Below are 17,760 nucleotides of genomic sequence, written 5' to 3' on the forward strand. Positions count from 1 at the left end.
GCTGCTCCCTGAATTGTGGGGATACAGGGGGGATATTGGAAAGCCCAAAAATAGATACTGGGGAGCTCATGGAGGGAAAAAACCCTCACTGTCACTTCTCCAAATTTAACCTTATTTCATGTTTGTGTTTCATACTGTACATCGGTGTTTGTGACCTGATTGATTCACTTAGCAATGTAACACGTCTTTCTAGGACAGTAAATCTTACCCGATCACGTTGCGTCAGCTTCTGCAGTGTTCCCGTTTCTCTAGCCCACTGTTGCAGCAGGTGAGACCACTAAGGCAGAGGCAGGTGTGGGGCCCACGCGATCCTGGCACAGCTGCGGCATCTCGAGATCTCGGGTCCTTTAAACGCAAACTAGGCGGGCAGCAGGAAGTGCTGGCTCTGGCTCTGAGTAGTTGTTCTGGAGGTAGTGACACCCAGGAAGCTCATCTGACTCCCCAGGTGCTGATGGCAGAGTTTTCCTGGCAGCCTGCGGCACCGCCTGAAGGAATAAGTGTCAAAGGTGTGTGCAGGGTGGGCGGGCAGAGGGGTCACAGTGACCTGTAGGTGGTTCGCGCGAAGTGATGGTGACGCCGAAGCCTGTGACTTTGAGGCCCCGAATGGTGGGAATGACTGTAATTAAGGGGCCTGAGGCAGCCACGGCTGGGGTGGCATCCCAGGAAGCCCTGGGACACTCATGCAGTCACAGGTGTCGCGAGTTTAGGTGTTTTTTCCCTTTCGCAGTTACATAAACAGTTGGGTCCGAAATGGGACCAGGGTCCGTCACTTGCTTGCTCTCCTGGTGACCGTTTCCTTCAGACAGAGCAGGCTTCTCCTTCCAGCCTGTCTCACGCTGCTGTGTCCCCAGTCCCTGTGTTCTTCCCAGTTTTCAGCTGGGTCTTCACCCCCTTATTGTATATCTGTTTGGTCTTTTCGGTGGGGGAATCCAAGGGTTTATTTAACCCAGCAATCAAATTAGTCATTTAAAATAATAGTCTGTCTTGTCCAAGTCTAAAAATAAGTTCTGCCAGGATGAGGAGGCTAGCAGAGGGAACTGGGCAGAGCAACAGGGGATGTTTCCGAGCCCAGTCTGCCAGGCGCATCTAAGCTTCCTCGGTCCCTCCTTGTCCTGCCGCGCGCGGAGTCAGAGCGCCTTCTGTTTGTCTGGATCACAGTCGGCCTCCACCTTCCCCCAGCCCTCCCGCCCTTCTGGGGACACAGGCTGCATTCACCACAGTCGCTGCTCCAGCCCTGTGCAGATTTTATGAAAGGCGTTTTCACTGGGATTAAACAGGCACCGTGTTTGTGTGTCGTGTGTGAAGGAGAAAACGAACCACTTTGGGGTGGGCGAGGGTTTAGGTGTTATTTGTCCCTCACAATTACGTAAACACACTTTAGAATTAATCTCTAATTACGTTAGAAACAGAGTTGGGGCGGGGGGAGCAGAGGGCAGTGGACGGGGCGATGGCACAGCTGAGCAGTTTCCGTGCATCAGACATCAGAGGACTTGTGTTCTGCCCTCTCACAGCGGACTCCGAGTCCAGAGGAAAGTTTGAGGTTTTACATTTCTGTTTGCGGTACAGGAAGAGGCTTCTGATCTGAGGGCGCGATTCAGTGGAGTGACTGGCTTGCACACACAGTCGCTTCGCAAGGCGGGCAGGGGCTGGACGCTGCGAGCTGCTGGCAGAGGGGACGGGATTCCCTCCGCCCTGCCCTCGAGCCGCGCGCTGTGCCGAGCCGGGAGTGGCTTTGCAGTGAAGCTCCTCTCCTCACCCCCTCGCAGCAGCTGCCGGACCCCCGCGACTCCTGGGGCCACCCAGGGACTTGCCCGCACCCTGCAGGCCTCGGGATGAGTCTGCAGAAGAGGATCTTCCCCCGGAGGCAGACCGGTGAGCGCTGCTTCTCAGGGCTCCCTGGGAGGTGGGGCTGGAGGATGTGAAGTGACACCCGGGGGGGGGGGGACAGTTTGGGTTTCGCTGGGTGGTGTGTGTGTTCACATGCGCGTGTGTCTGCGTCGTCCTCACGGAGGCTGGCTGAGCGCTCAGCAGGCTGTTTGGCAGATGGTTGAACCTAGACCTCCCAGGGGCTGTGAGCCCCCAGGGGCAGCAGCCTTCTCAGCCCTCACCTCCCCCATGAGCGTGAGCGGTGAGCCGGCTGGCAAGGGTCAGAGGCAGGGGCATCAAGGTGCAGATGCGACAGCTGCAGGCAGCGTCCCCACCGGCTGGCCTTGGCTGGGCTCCAATTCCAGCCAGAAGCAGACAGGCACGGGGCTCTGGAGCAGGGACCCTCTGCGCCTCCTGGACCTGAGGTTGGGGGCCTCTGGGTGCCCTGTAGCAAAGCCCCATTCGGCAGATCTTTCTTTGAAACAACCTCCCCCTGTTGCTCCAGAGACACAAACAGGCCCTGGGGAGAGCAGCTCGGCCGCTGCCCGGCTCTGAGAGGCGAAGCTGGCAAGCTGTCAGCCGTTGTAACTTTGGCATAAGAGTAAACACATGGTTCTCTTTAAAGAAGAGAACAAGGCAATTCAAAGGCTCATTCTGGCTTCTTCCGCTCCAGGGAGATAGGGAAGAAGTGGCTGGAGCCCTGGTCAGGTTCCCCTGAAGCATCTCTGAACTCTGAAGCAGGGGGGCGGAGGCCTGGCTGGGAGGCGAGCAGGCCTTGGGTCTGGAGAGGGATGGGGTGTTGGCGGCTCCGCCCCCTCCGCGGTGCGGGGTCACATACCGCACAGGACTGTGCGGAGGTGAGTGGGAGCGGGCACGAGGGGGCCTGAGCAGCGTGTGCGTGACGTGCTGACACCTGCACGCGGCTGCCCCCTATTGGGACACAGCGGCCCTCGCGGAGTGCCCAGGCCTTGGGGGAGGGAGGCGTGCTCTGTCGGCACTCAAGGCCCCTGGCCTCCGTCTCGTGAAGGGTGGCCGGGCGCTCAGAATGTCTCCCCTTGGAGGCAGGTGATGCTGATCACGTACTTCCACGGAGGGTCCTCAGGACTGGACAGGACCTGCCACAGAGTGGGTGCTCTGTGTGTCGTGAGGCCGTTTCACTCGTGGAAGGTCTCGCCACTTCCTGTCCCTGGCTGCGTCTCTGTCTTTGGTCCATTTCCCTGGTAACAGACTCATCTGTGTGTGAGAAGGTCACTGACAGTGTCCCTGAGATCAATAGCTGTGAGGGCGAAGGAGGCAGAGCTGGACAGAGGGAAGAGTTGGTCCCATTGACCCCAGGGAGCCTTGTACAATGCAGTGGCCAGCCACTGGTGTGGGCTGCCCCTGGGCCAGCACAGCCTTGGCCAAGTTGGTTCCTGGACAGCTTTGACTAGTGAGCATCCGGGACCCTGTGTCACCTGTGGGAACGCATGTCTCCATGCCAAAGACTCACCGGGTGAGGGACAGCGCTTGACGTCACTCGGCAGTGCTGAGTTCCTCTTTTTCTGAGTTTAGATGAGGGAAGATTGGGGATTGACTGCGTAGAGACCTGTCCAGTTAAATCCTTATGTAGCAGGTGACCTCAGACGTGCCCCCTCCCATATCTGGGACCCCCCGTTCTGTCCAGAAAGCGATGGGAGGGAGTTGGAGCAGGCATGGCCTCTAAGACCCCTCCCAGCTCTGCCATCTCAAGTGCAGGCTGAATGTGTGACGGTGGTGGTTGGCTGAGTCACCAGTTAGAGCTCACAGGACCTCTACAGGTGTTTCCTTCCGCTGGAAAACACAGCAGTCAAGGTCCTTGGGCCCCAGCGAGTCCCATGGTCATCTGTCAGCAGGGGGCCACTAGGCTTGCAAGACACAGAGGGAGGCTTTGAGCAGGGCGGATTGGGGAGTGAGTGGGCCTGAGGCTTCTGTAGCTTCCCCGCGCACACACACACACACACTTTTCTTCCAAGGAGAAAGTAAAGCCACATGCAACACTGCTGTACACTTTGGATAGTTAAAAGGCCTATAACATTGCCTGGAAAAAACACGAGTGTAGCTAGATTTGATTGCCTTCCCTGCTCCACCACCCACGTATTTTTCAATCGACATGGAGTGAAGTCACTTTCTCAAACACTTGGAACTCACTCTCAACTAATTCTCTAGAGTGTGCTCTGCACCAGTGCTAGGCTCCAAGGAGCTAATAGGACACATTGGACAAATAATCGCACACTTGAAAGTATAATGACGAGGCTCTAACTAGGTAACTGACCTCGTTGGAAGGATCAGGGTGGGCTTCACAGAGGAGGTGCTGTGTGAGCTGTTCTCTGAAGGGTTTGCGGGAGTTCGGAGGAACCAGGGTGGAGAAGCAAGCTCTGGGAACAGTTCCTCATAGAAGAGGGATGACAAAAGAACTGTTTCAAATCTCAGCAGTTGAACCTAGCCACCGTGAGCTTTGTGAGTGTGCTTCCACACAGTCGTGTCACAGAATGGTGACCTACTGGCCCAGGGAGTAGAGCTTGTGTCAGTGGGGAAGACTTCACGGGCCCTTGTGTCTGTTCCGCACACCTGGTGGCCAGCCCTCAGGTGCTCGTCCTGAAAGCTGCTGTAGTAGGGCCCCGCCCTCCTGAGTGCTTTCAGCACCAGGCACTGACTGAGGACCGTTATGGGCACCGAGGAAGGGCGTGTGTCCTGCATGTGAACTGGGGGACTGAGGTCTGAACCCAGGGCGGTTGGGTTCATTCTCAGCCCATGCCCTTGGCATGCTGCGCAGGGCGGGGAGGCGGCGTGGTCCCATGCCGCTTGCCACTTCATGCGCGGGCGTTGCCCCCCGGGTCGAGGGTCAGCTTACGGGTAACTTCCCTGTTCCTATGTAGTTGTCAGAACCACGTGCTCTGTGGCCTCAAAACCATAGCAGATGCCTGTGCAAGAATTGATTTACCTGTTCATTTACCAAATCGTTGACTCTTTAGCTTGCTTTCCGATTGTATTTTTTCCGGAACCTCATTATAGAAATATTGTACATGTACAGAAAAGTGGAAAGAATTTCAGCCAATGGGTGTCTACCCACTGCCTACTTCTGTGGGTGACATTTAACTCCATTTGCCTCATCACATATCATCCACCTTTTCATTCCTCTGACACCTGTGTCTCCATCTTATTTTTCGATGCTTTTCCAAATTTCAGACATCACTGTAGTTTCACTTCTAAACAATTTAGCATGTGCATAATTAACCTGAGTTTGGCATTTGTTTACTGTTCTTTAGGTGAAATTTACACGCAGGGAAATGTATATATCTTAAGTACATTGTTCTATCAACTTTGAAAAGTGGACACACTGTGTCAGATCATAACATGATATGGATGCCCTCACCCCAGAAAGCCCGCCCTGCCCCTTTGCAGGTGCTGTCGGTTTTTCCTCGCTGTGTGTGTGTGTCTGTGGGTGTCATTACATATAAAGCCCTGGCTAAATAAAGCGTGCTACTGCATTGTCCCCTCGGCTGTGGGGGCAGAACCCTTGTGAAGGCCCCGGTGCAGCCGGGCAGGCCAGATGCTGGGCTCAGGCGCAGATGTGGCTGGGCCCCCAGGAGGAGGGAGCGGCACTGGGCAGCGGGCTCCTCTGGGCTGAAGGGAGGCCGCAGCCAGGTTCGGGTGCGGGCTGTTGTGGTGTGGGGTCAGGGCAGTGGGATTAGGGACAAGCCCAGCCAGAGGAGGCGCAGCCGGTGCCCTGGGATAGGACCCAGGCTCTTAAGGGGCGGGGACAGCTATGGCAAGACCTGTGTGCGCGGGAGTCCCAGGCCCTGACTCGCGGTAAGGGGCCATGGTGTTCCCGCGGGGGCCGCCTCTGTATTCCTGTGGCCCAGTAGCCCAGAGGCTGGAGGCCATGGGTGTGACTTCTGCTGGGAGATGAACACTGACTCAGCCAGGTTGGGTGGGCGTCCGGGCCCTCCGGCCGCTGTGCCGTGCTGCTCCCCGCTGTGAAGGGCATGAGGTTTATGGGAGCCCCAGCACGAGTCAGGCAGGGAGAGCCAGGGAGAGCGGTCTCAAGTCTGACCACAGAGCGTGGACCAGTGAGCACTCTGATGGGGCTCACCCCAGTCACCAGCGGTGAGCCTGGGTGGGGTCGCAGGCGCCAGCTCCCAGGACAGTGCTCCTGTCGTGCCCCGCCTGCCCCCTGTGGCTGTCAGGGCCCCCTCTCCGCAGTCTGCATTCCTTGTGTCTGTGTGTTTGGCCACGAAGGTTCCACTCTCCCTCCTCTTTCCCTCTTGCACTCCTTTCTCAGACACGTGTAAGGCGCTGTGTAAGGCTACAGAGAGAGAAGACACAGCCCCTGGCATCCAGGAACTCAGTTACTGGGTAAGACACGGCCCAGGGAGGTCAGCGTAGGGTGCTGGCAGAGGGCAGAGGGCAGCTCCTGATTCAGTCAGCGAGTCGGAGGCAGTGTCAGGGAAGACTTCCTGGAGGAGGTGACAGGGAAGTGGGAGGTCTGAGCTGTGAAGGGCAGCATGGACATCCTGCAGGCGCTGAGGGGCAGAAGGCGTGGAGCGTCTGGAGCAGCTGCAGGCTAGGGAGATAGCCTGCAACCTTGGGCAGGAATCTGAAATTTTTACTTGTTGAGTCAGTTTTGTCATGACAATAAGAAATTAAAAGAAAGTAGGGATTTCTTCATCTTTAAAAATGTGGCTCTTTGCTGCAAGGCAGGAAGCAGCCTTTTTCAGATAGCTGCGTGGGCAGAACGGCTGCAGGCAGGCAGACTGCTGCCTTGCAAGGCCCAGCATGGGGCCTGTCCAGTCTGACAGTGCACAGGATGGGCCAGGCCCTGGCTGGGTGGGGGTTGGGGCGTCTGCTATCCAGTGAGATGGGCTCAACTTGTCCACACCCTTATAAAAGACAAGATCCCAAACCCGTGCCAAGGCCTTGCTGAGTAGAAACATTGTCCCCCTGGTGTGTCATTCATTGATACCTGGCCTTTTCCTGTGATCTGGTGCAGGGGAGGCCTACAGCAAAAATGTCCTAATCCTGGCTTTGAAAAAACACTGCCCAGCATCCCCCTTGCCTTGTGCTCTTTAACCCTTTCTAAGCCTGCCATGTGCCTGTTTACTGGGCACAGCTTGCTTATTCAACTTTTATTTTAAGGACAAGGATTGCCTGGACTTTGTTGTCACATGTAAGCTTGGATTCAAATCCTGGCTCTGTGCCTCAGGAGAGTCGTTTTCCACCCTGTTCGGCTGCCTCCTTCCTTGTGTGGAAAATTGGGAGAACTCGTGGGGCCAGCCCTGCAGCCTGCTTGTGGAGAGAGGATGTATAGTCTGGACTCCGTATCTTCAGGTGTTTGCCCTTTGTTTTATAGCTGTGAGGTTGACCAGGTGATCTGCTTGTCCTACCCAGACGGTCTCCGAAGCTCTTGGAAATAAACTTTCTTCACCCATAGAGAACATTCTCATTATTTCCTACTCTGTGGCCTCAAGGTGCTAGGAGAGAGAGTGGGAATACGTTGTTTAAGTTCCATCTAAATCTGAGTCTAATCACATAAATTAGATGAAGAAAACGTAAGAGCTCTTTGTACACTCTAAACTAAAATACTAACATAGATGCTCAGTACATGGCATTAGTCATGTTTTTATTCATTCAGTTTGAATTAATTCATTCAGTTAATGTTTATTGGGCCAGGTGAGTCCTAGGGCTGGAGACCCTGCAGTGAGCAGGCCAGTGAGTTCCTATTTGGGGTGCCTGTCATCAGGATGGGACAGACAGATGATACATGAGTTACCTGAATAGACTAATGGGACACTTTCAGGTGGCAACAGGTTCCATGAAGGAGTACCTGCAGGCTCGGATATGGAAACAGCAAGTAGCCAGCCATACGGCGATCTGGAGGGGACCTTCCCAAAGTGGGGAGCATCTGGGACCAGAGCCTCAGGGAGACAAGGACTTGGCTTCTTAGAGAAGAGAAGACAAATGGGTGAGATGGTGTAAATCTTTGGGATGTAGAAAGGAATTTGGATTTTATTTCGAAAACAACGTCAACCCTTAGGCACAGGGCATTTTTAGGGCAATGGCACTTTCCTGCAAGATTCTGTAATGGTGGCTACATGACATTATGCATTTGTCACAGCCCATGGAGTGTGCAGCACAGAGTGAACCCTGATGTAAACTGCGGACTTGAGTTAGTAATAGTGTCAATATTGATTTGTCAGTCGTAAGAATGTTCCACACTGCTGCAAGATGTCAATAATAGGAGAAGTTGGCCATGAAGTCTTGGGAACAGTCTGTACTTTCTGCATTAATTTTTCTGTAAAATTAAAACTGCTCTAAAAAATAAGGCCTCTTTTTAAAAATTAAAAAAATTTATGAGAGCCACGTAAAGTTCCTGGAGGGTTTTATGCAGAAGAGTGCCATGATCTGTTTTATACTTAGGGAAAAGCCTGCATGGTTTTTGTGTGAGCGTGGGTGGCGGAGGCCCAGGTGGAAGGCCAGTTAAAGTGAGCGTGGGGAGAAAGCAGAAGGCAAAGGTAGTTGGGTCAGGACGGTGGCAGGGAACATGGGGTGACGTGGATGGATTTGGGGTACCTCCTGGGGCTGGAGCCGACAGCAGTCGCTGATGAATGGGGTGCGACATGCGGGGGAGGGAGGAGTCAAGATTAGCAGTTCTGGACCCACTTCGAAGAGTCATCAGCGCTCAACGAGGTGGATCCTCACGTGGTGACCTCCGTGTGTGTCCTTGAGGAGCGAGCCCGTCCCAGGGTGGTTCTCATCACCGGGCCAGGTACATACCTGGGACATGAGTCTAGGAATTAGGGGCTCCATACTGATGTTTTTGACTGTGCCGCTGAGGGGATGATGGTGGAAGCTACTAAAAGGCAGAAGCCAGGGGGGGATGGCTTTTCCTGGGTGAATCGAGAGTACTGCTTGGCGGCATTAATTTCAGAATCGCTGTTAGACCCGCCCTGTGGAGATGTCAGATAGGCAGCAGGGAAAAAGGGACATTCAGGGCTGGAGATGTGAGGCTGGGAGTCACTGGCACGCGGGGGGCGTGCACAGCTCATTGTTACTGTGCGTCGTGTCAGTGATGAACTGTGACAGGCTGCAAAGCCCAGTGTGGGGACAGTGAGGGGACGGCTGGGCGAGGGCAGCCTTGTCTGTACAAAAGTTGGTACAACGTCATTTGCAACTTTTTGTTTTTCACAGTTGCCATACCATGTGATGTTTCAGGTGTACAACATAATTTACATAACTTATGAAGTGATCTGCATGATTTTAGTGCCCACGTGACACCACACGTAGTTACTGCAGTGTTAATGAGTGTGCTCCCCACACTGCCCTTCACATCCTTGTGACCGTTGTTACAGCTGCCGGTTGGCGCTTCTTAATCCCCTCACCTTTTCCACCCACCTCCAAGCCCCCTCCCATCTGGCAACCATCAGTTCATTCTCTGTGAGTTTGTTTCTGTTTTGTTCATTTATTGTGTGTTGTAGATTCCACATATAAATGAAATCATATGGTATTTGTCTTTCTCTGTCTGACTGACTGCAGTGCGCGTAATACCGTCTAGGTCCTCCATGTGGTCGCAGATGGCAAGATTTCATTCTTTTTTTTTTTTTTTTAATGGCTGAGTAATGTTTGTTGTATATATGTACCTCTTTATCCATACATTTATCAGTGGACACTTAGGTTGCTTTCGTACCTCGGCAATTGTAAACAGCACTGCAGTGAATGTAGGGATGAAAATATCTTTACAAATTAGTGTTTTGGATTTCTATAGCTAAATGCCCAGAAGTAGAATTGCTAGTTCATAAGGTAATTCTATTTTTAATTTTTTTGGGGAACCTCCAAACTCTTTTCCATAGTGGCTACACCAATTTGCAGTCCCACCAACCGTGCACAAGGGTGGGGGTCCCTTTTCTCCACATCCTCGCCAACACTGTGGTTTGTTGATTTACTGATGATGGTCGTTCTGACAGGTGTGAGGTGACATCGCATTGTGGTTTTAATTTGTACTTCTCTCAATAGTGACATCAAGCGTCTTTTAATATGTCTGTTGGCCCTCTGTCCTCTTTGGAGGAATATCTGTTTAGGTCCTCTGCCCATTTTTTAACCAGAATATTGGGGTTTTTTGTTTTGTTTTGTTTTTTGAGTTTTTTGTGCTGTTAAGTTGTGTGAGTTCTTTGTATGTTTTAGATAATAAGCTCTTATCAGATGTTTTATTGGCAAATATCTCCTCTCATTCAGTAGGTCGTTTTGTTCTCAATCCTAAGGAAAACGCATTTAGCTTTGCCCTATTGAGTGAGATGTTAGCTCTGGGTTTGTCATATGTGGCCCCCATTACGTTGGGGTACATACCTCTATTCCTGCTTTGTTAAGAGTGTTTATCAGAAATGGATGCTGGGTTTTGTCAAATATTTTCCTGCATCTTTTGACCTGATCATTTGATTTTTAGCCTTCGTTTTGTTTATGTGGTGTATCGTGTTAATTGATTTACAGATACTGCACCAATCTTGCGTCCTAGGAATAAACCCCATTTGCTCATGCCGTATGATTTTTTAAATGTATTGCTGAATTTGTTTTCCTGATATTTTTTTGAGGATTTTTGCATCTGTGTTCATCAAGGGGATTGACCTATAATTTTCTTCATTTTTGGTAATGTCTTTGTCTGGTTTTCGAATCAGGGTAATGCTGGCCTCGTAACATGTGCTTGGGAGCCTTCCCTTGTCCTCAGTTTTCAGAATAGTTTGAGAAATTAATTCTTCTTTGGTAAAATTCACCTGTGAAGCCATCTGGCCCAGGACTTTTGTTTGTTGGGAGTTATTTGATTATCTGTTTTATTTCATTAGTAGTTATCGATCTGTTTGGATTTTTTGTTTCTTCTTGATTCAGTCTTGGAAGATTGTATATTCTAGGTTGTCCAATTTGTTCACACTTAATTATTCATAGTATTTTCTTATGATCCTTTGTATTTCTGTTTCTGATTTTATTTATTTGGGTCCTCTCTTTTTCTTGAGTGTAGTTAAAGGTCTCAATTTTGTTTATCCTTTCAAAGAATCAGCTCTTGGTTTCATTGATCTTTTATACTGTTTTTGTTTTGTTTTGTTTTTTTAAAGACTAGATTTCCACTCCGATCTTTATTATTTCCTTCCTTCTACTCACTTTGGGCTTTGTTTTTCTTGTTGTAGTTTCTTTAGGTGTATGGTTAGATTGTTTGAGATTTTTCTTGTTTGTTAAGGTAGACCTAGGCCTGCATTAGAACTGTTCTGACTGTGTCCAGTAGATTTGGGGTCATCGCGTTTTCATGTTCATTAGTCTCAAGGTTTCTTTTGGTTTCTTCCTTGATCTCATTAACCTTATTTTGAGTAGCGCGTTATTTAGCCTACATGTGAGTGTTTTCCAGTTTTCTTTTTGTAATTTTCTAGTTTCCTACCATTGTGATTGAAGAATATGCTTGATATGATTTCAGTCTTATTAAATTTTTTGAGACTTGTTTTGTAGCCTAAAATGTATGTGGCCTATCTTGGAAAATGCTCCATTTGCACTTGATAATATATATTCTGCTGCTTTGGGGTGAAATGTTCTAAAAAATATCAATTAACTTCATGTGGTCTAATGTGTCATTTAGGGCCACTGTTTCTTTGCTGATTTTCTGTCTGGACGATCTGTCTATGATGTCAGTGAGGCGTTAAGGCCCCTACTCTTACTGTATTACTGTGGCTCCCCCTCTTTGTGTCCATCAGTAGTTGTTTATGTGTTCAGGTACACCTGTTTTGGGTACATAAATGTCTGCAAGGGTCACGTCCTCTTGTTGGATTGATCCTTTTATCATTAGGAAATGTCTTTCTTCGTCTCTTACCACCTTTGTTTTATAGTCTGTCTTGTGTGATGTAAGCATCGCTACCCCAGCTTTTTTGTTTCTGTTTTCATGAAATATCTTTTCCCATACCTTTACTTTCAGTCTTTGTGAGTTGCAATCTGAAGTAGGTCTCAAAAGCAGTGTATGTAAGGGTCTTGTTTTCTTATCCATTCAGCCAACCCTGTACCTTTTGATTAGAGAATTTAATCCATCATTGATAGGTATGTAATTACATTGATAGGTATGCATTTTATTAGTTGTATTATTTTTCTTTTTTTTCCTCAAAGAAGTCTAACATCTCTTGTAATACTATTTTAGCAATGATGAACTCCTTCAGCTTTTTCTTGTCTAGGAAGCTCTTTATCTTGCCTTTAATTCTAAATGATAGCCTTGTTGGGCAGAAGAACCTCACTCATAGGTCTTTGCGTTTCATCAATTTGAATATTTCCTGCTGATCCTGAAAGGTATCTGCTGACAGTCTAATGGGAGCTCCCTTGTAGGTAACTGCTTTTCTCTTGCTGCTTTTAAGATTCTCTCTTTGTCTTTAACCTTTGGCATTTTCATCTTGATGTATCTTGGCGTGGGCCTGTTTCGGTTCATCTTGTTTGGCCTCTCTGTGCTTCCTGGGCTTGTATGTCTGTTTCCTTTGCCAGATTAGGGAAGTTTTCTGTCATCATTTCTTCAAATAGGTTTTCAATTCTTTGCTCTTGCTCTTCTCCTTCTGGTACCACTATGATGCAAATGTTTGTACACATGATGGTGTCCCACAGGCCCCTTAAAATATGCTCATTTAAAAAATTCTTTTTTCTGTTCCAGTTGGATGTTTTCCACTACCTTGTCTTTCAGGTAGGTGACTTGATCCTATGCTTCATGTAATCTGTTGATTTCATCTAATATAGTCTTCATGTTATTATCGTATTCTTCATTTCTGACTGGTTCTATCTTTGTGTTAGTTCTCACTGAGTTCATTTATTCTTCCCCTAAGTTCATTGAGCATTCTTTGAACCAGTGTTTTGAACTGTGTCTGGTAGATTGCCCCCATTTTGTTCGTTTTATGCAGTTTTGTCCCGTTCTTTCATTTGGGAGATACTTCCTTATGTCATCATTTTGGCTGTCTCCCTGTGTTTGTTTCTGTGTATTAGGTAGAGCTGCTCTGTCTCCCAGTTCTAGTAGAGTGGCCTTATGTAGTAGGTGTCCTGTGGGGCCCAGTGGCACAGTCTCCTTGGTCACCGCAGCTGGGAGCACCAGGGGTATGCCTTGTGTGGGTTGTGTGCGCCCTCCTGGTTGCTGTTGGCATGTCAGTAGGGGGACTGACTCTTAGGCTGGCTAGCTGTGAGGACTGGCATGACTACAGCTGATGAGGTGCTGTAAGGGTCTGACCCCGCCGAAGAGGATATGCTTTTGTGGGGATCTGGGGCCTGACAAGTCTACCCTTTGGATGTGTCTTTTGTGGGGATAATTGTGTGATGCTCTGGTTTGGTCTGAAGCAGCTGCCAGGTGTCGCTGGGGCCTGTGGAGTCTGAGGCCCCTTGGTAGGGGCCTAGTGCCTGTGCCCAGCCCAAGGCCACCTAATAGGAGCTACAGTGCCTGTGCTGGGCCTGGGGGCAGCTGGCAGAGGCTGAGCTGGGAACGAAGGCCAGCCACCACTTGTGCTGGGGTTGGGGCCACTGAGGCCAGCCTCTGATTGTCTGGGGTTTATGAACCTTTGAGACGTTTTAGGAAAGTCTGCAGTTTGGGCCAAGGCCAGCCACTTGTGAGGAGCAGCCACTGAAAGAGGCGTGGACTGGTGCAGGTCGGGTGGGGCGAGAAGCGATAGCCAGGTTGGTGGACACTCAGATTTGACACTTGCCTGGGCCTGCGTTGTGGATGGGGGGCGGGCTCAACCAAGGGATAATGGCATCTGCCAGCACTTCTGTCCAGTGGAGCTAACCCTCTGACCCTCACCCGGAAGTCAAAAATTCATTTCCTCCCCGTATTTCCCTGGTGCTTCTTGATCTGCCGTCCCTTTGCTGAAACTGAGGGCAAGCGTGTGTGAGTGTGTTCCTGTGTGCTCAGGCCCCTTAAGACAGTGCTTGGGTATCCAGCCACCTGGTCTCTCCCAGCAGAGTCCCAAATCTGCACAGCCAGATGTTGTGGGGACCCTTCGTCCTGCCACTGGTGCCCCTGGCTTGACTGGGACCCTTGGCTCCTTGGGGTGATCTCCTCAGCCAAGCTGTCTGATTCTAACCGCCACACCATGGGTGTGGGACCAGCCTGCTCTGTGTCTCCGCCTCCCCGACACCTCGATGTGGCTTCTCCCACACACCCTTAGTTGTAGGAATTCGGTTTGGCTAGTCTTCAGTGGTTCCCGGGGCGAGGGTTCCATAATTTCGCTGTAAGTTGGATGTGGCTGTGATAGGAGGCGAGTTCAGTGTTTCCCTGCTCTGCCATCTTTACCAGAGCCACGTTAGCTGGAATTTTCACGTAGACGAAGACCTTTAGTGTGGAGCTGTGTGGTGTCGTGGCTGAGGGAGGGAGGGGAAGAGCCCGGGTGTGGCATGCCTGTGTGCCCGTGTCATGGCCATGTGGCTTCCTGGGCCTCATGCTGCATCCATGGGTGAGGGCTTCCGGCTCCGTCATCGTGTTCTGGCCTTGGCCCTCGGATTGTCAGTCAGTGCTGAGCGGGTGGGACTCTGTGTCACTGTCGGCGGAGCTCCACTGCTTGTTGCACTGTTCCGTCATGTCCTGCATCGTGACAGGCAGGTCAAAGCGTACAGACCCACCAAGGAGTTTTAAAGGACACTGGACAGCTCCTTGCTTAGACGCAGCAGCCCTGTCAGATGGTGGTGATCGTTCCGTTTTGTGGAGGAGGAGGCCGAAGATAAAAGGACTTCCCCACATTGACAGAGCCGCTAGTGCAGAAGCTGCCCTGACCCCAGGCGCTCCCCGTTTGCTTTGCTGTTATCTGCTCAGAACAGGAGGTGACCTTGGGGTGTTCCAGAGAGCAAGCATGTTTCCTTTTGCCTTCTGAAGATTTTGACTTGCTGCAACAAAGATGCAGGACTTTAGTCATTAAAGAAAAGGAGGAAAGCATCAGAAGAAATATAGACATATAAAATAAAATAATTGAAAATATTACCTTGTAGCTAGATCGTTGTGCAATCCCAGAAGATGCTGGCTCTGTAGGGGGACGTGTTGGAAAGACCTCCTGGTCCATGGCTGTGCGTGTGACAGGCATGCAGGAGCGGCTTGTCACTTTGTGCCACGGTGTGCATCATGCTCTGTGCATTACCATTTAGGTGTTTGGTTATGGAAGCTTAGCAGGCATCGGAATTGCTTGCCAAGCAGATCTCTGGGCCCCATGGGCTGTCTCCCCTGGGCTGTTCACCTGTCCCAGGTTGGCCAGGTGGCACTGCCTGCGGTGGCGTCCAGGGGCTGCAAGGTGCCCAGACGCAGCTTTGTAGGCGGCCGCACGCCAGCACCTGTGTGCTCTGGAAGGGCGAGCTGCTTGCTCATCACCCCACCTGTGCAGTGGGCATGAAAATAGAACCTACCCCATGGAGCTAGCGAGAGGCTGAAATGAGACGCGGTGCTCATCAGAGCATCTCGTGCATGAAAGCCATCTGCAGATGGTCCCCGTGCTCTATACGGGTGCAAATGGAGGGGGGTGTGTGTGCGCGCGCAAGTCCAGCGCATCCTGTGGGGTGAATTTTGATTTGTCTTCATTCTATAAGGAAAAAGCACAGGAAGGAGCATGCGGCGATCGCTGACAGCACGCAGCTGAGAGCTGTGAGCAAGGGGTCCCCTCTCCCTCCTCCTCAGTCTCTCGGGGGCTCCCTGCGGTGAGGGGGTCTAGTTTCATTTGGCAGGTGAGCAGACCACAGCCAAGACTCGACCAAGGTCCCACAGCATGACCCCAGCTGAGCTTGGCGTGAACTCGGTGCCCTAGTTCTACCCAGGGGGCTCTTGGCTGGACCTTTGTTGCCCCGTCAGGCTTGGTGAGGTGCCTGTGGAGACTGGGACGCGGTCAGAGACCCCCTTTCCTAGAGGAGGTCACAGGGCACAGATGCCGTAGGTCCCACTCCGAGGTGCAGACTGGGTGCCCTGCACCACCAAGGGTTTGGTGGCGTCTCAGCTGTACCGTGGACTGAACTCGCCGTCTGTGAGCCCAGCTACGGGGTGGGGGTGGGGGTGGGGGGTAGCGGCTCTGGTTCAGGCACCGCTGATGTGGGCCTCATGTGGGATACCTGCAAGGTGGCCCTGGGGGCTGCAGCCCGCAGCCCCAGGGAACTGAGGGTCTGGGAGTGAGCGGAGCAGGCGGGGTGCCCGAGGCCCACACTCCCTGCACTGCAGACAGCCCTGCAGCATGGGACTGTCCCCCACACCCACTGACAAAGGCAGCCTTGTCTCCAGTGTGCCTCCCTTGACACTGCAGCCTGGTCCCACAGCAGTGGCCGGGTTTCTGCAGCCTCATGTGGCATTCCAAGGTCTCCCACGGGTGGCACCTACTCCCTCATTAAAACCCAGGAAGCCCTGAAACATTTGGTGGCAAGTGACTGAAAGCATTCTGTTCCCCTAGGAGGGAGGGGCCCCACTGACGGCTCACAGAGGCTGTGCTCAGGAATGACATGTGGGACGGTCGTCAGGGGGCAAATGGGTTAAATGTCACCTTAGACTAGGCTCTCCAAGGGCACATGCGTGGGGGAAGTACCCTGGTTACATGGCCTCAATCCTGATAGGACAGACAGAAATGCTTTGTCCTTTTGTGCTGTGGTTCTCTATACTGTGCCAGGCCCCGGCTCTCAAACCCGAGCGCCCACCCAGGGAGCTGGGTGACCTTGCTGGGCCAGTGATGGGCTGAGACTCAAGGTCACCAGGCCTGGTGCGTAGTAGGTGCTGAACGAATTTTTGTGTAGTGACTCACCTGTAAAATGGGTCTGATGATGTTGACCGGCCGGCCAGATTATGAGGGTGGATGTTTCTGTAAAGCTCTGCGGTGTGCAAGGTGGTTCCCTTCCTGCCTTCCCAGTTGCAGGCTGACCCGGGAGGGCAGCGAGGCTCCCTGGGGTGCTGGCCTGGCCCCCCCGGGCGTTCTCTGCCAGCCCAGCAGATGGCGGCCTTTGTCCCTAGGCCAGGCCCCCACACTGGCAGCCCCTCCTGACAGCCAGGCTCTTCCTGCAGGGAAGTCAGATGGTTGCGGCGGGGGTCCCCGCAGATCCGCGCCAGGTCACACTCCTTCGTCCTGAGTCACCTGTCTGGAGCAGGTGGCGGAGGCAGGGCTGGCCCACAGCGTCTCGGCGTCAGCGCCTGGGATCTGACGTGCAGCCCTGCCCCTGTGAGGAGAGCGCGTCCATTGCACACTTTGCGCCGTCTCTGCCCCAGGCTTGGGCCCCAGGCTGTCCTGGGTGAACGGTGCCCTGGTCCCTGCTGGGCAGCTGGAGAGAGAAGCGAGGAAGGTGGCAGCCCCGGGGACTGTGAGCAGGAAGGCAAGTAGGCCCAGGTGAGTGAATGTCCCTGGGCAGCCTCTCGGACAGGTGGCTATTCACTGAGACAGGCGGCTGGCCTCTCCGCTGCGTGGGGAGGGTCTGGGCTGCTGGAACTTAGTTTCCTGTTTGGACGCCGTGCTGGGTTCGGGGTAGGAGCAGTCGCCAGCATCACCTGGGAGGGAACCGTGTGCTCCATGTTCACAGTGAGGTGAAGAAGTAGCTTCGGGAGGCTGGGTGGGTACAGGGGTGTCATACATCCTTGCTCTACAGCCCTGGGAGCGTCTGGTTCTGGGATTTTCACAGTATCAGCCTAGACCCCATCCTCTGGACTGGGCTGTGGAAGTGGGGAGGGAAGGGAGGGACAGGGTGGGACAGGGGCGGCGGCCACCCAGAGGAGGCCTCCTCTGTGCGCAGGCTGCTTCTGCCCAGGTGGCATGTTCACGAGCATCCCTGCCCCGGACCGGGGTGGGGGGCTGCCCTTTGCTTGTCAGTCACTCTGCTGGCTCTAGGCGAGGGGCAGGCGCCGTCCCTGTGCTGGCTCCATGTGGCGGCTGGCAGGCCTGCCGCTCT

At 52.3% G+C, this 17,760-nt stretch overlaps 1 protein-coding gene across 1 annotated transcript in view; it reads left to right on the top strand.

Annotated features, from left to right (window-relative positions):
- Window positions 1–1,645: 1,645 nt before the first annotated feature.
- The window catches only part of IL16 (interleukin 16), a 70,298-nt gene continuing 54,183 nt past the window's right edge, over window positions 1,646–17,760 (top strand). The window contains exon 1 of the mRNA XM_036231867.1: window positions 1,646–1,872. Within this exon, the coding sequence (XP_036087760.1) occupies window positions 1,833–1,872 (40 nt within the window). The 5' untranslated portion in view covers window positions 1,646–1,832. The remainder of the gene's footprint in view (window positions 1,873–17,760) is intronic.

Source organism: Rousettus aegyptiacus, unplaced genomic scaffold (assembly GCF_014176215.1).
Source record: "Rousettus aegyptiacus isolate mRouAeg1 unplaced genomic scaffold, mRouAeg1.p scaffold_m13_p_14, whole genome shotgun sequence".
NCBI classification, from domain to species: Eukaryota; Metazoa; Chordata; class Mammalia; order Chiroptera; family Pteropodidae; genus Rousettus; species Rousettus aegyptiacus.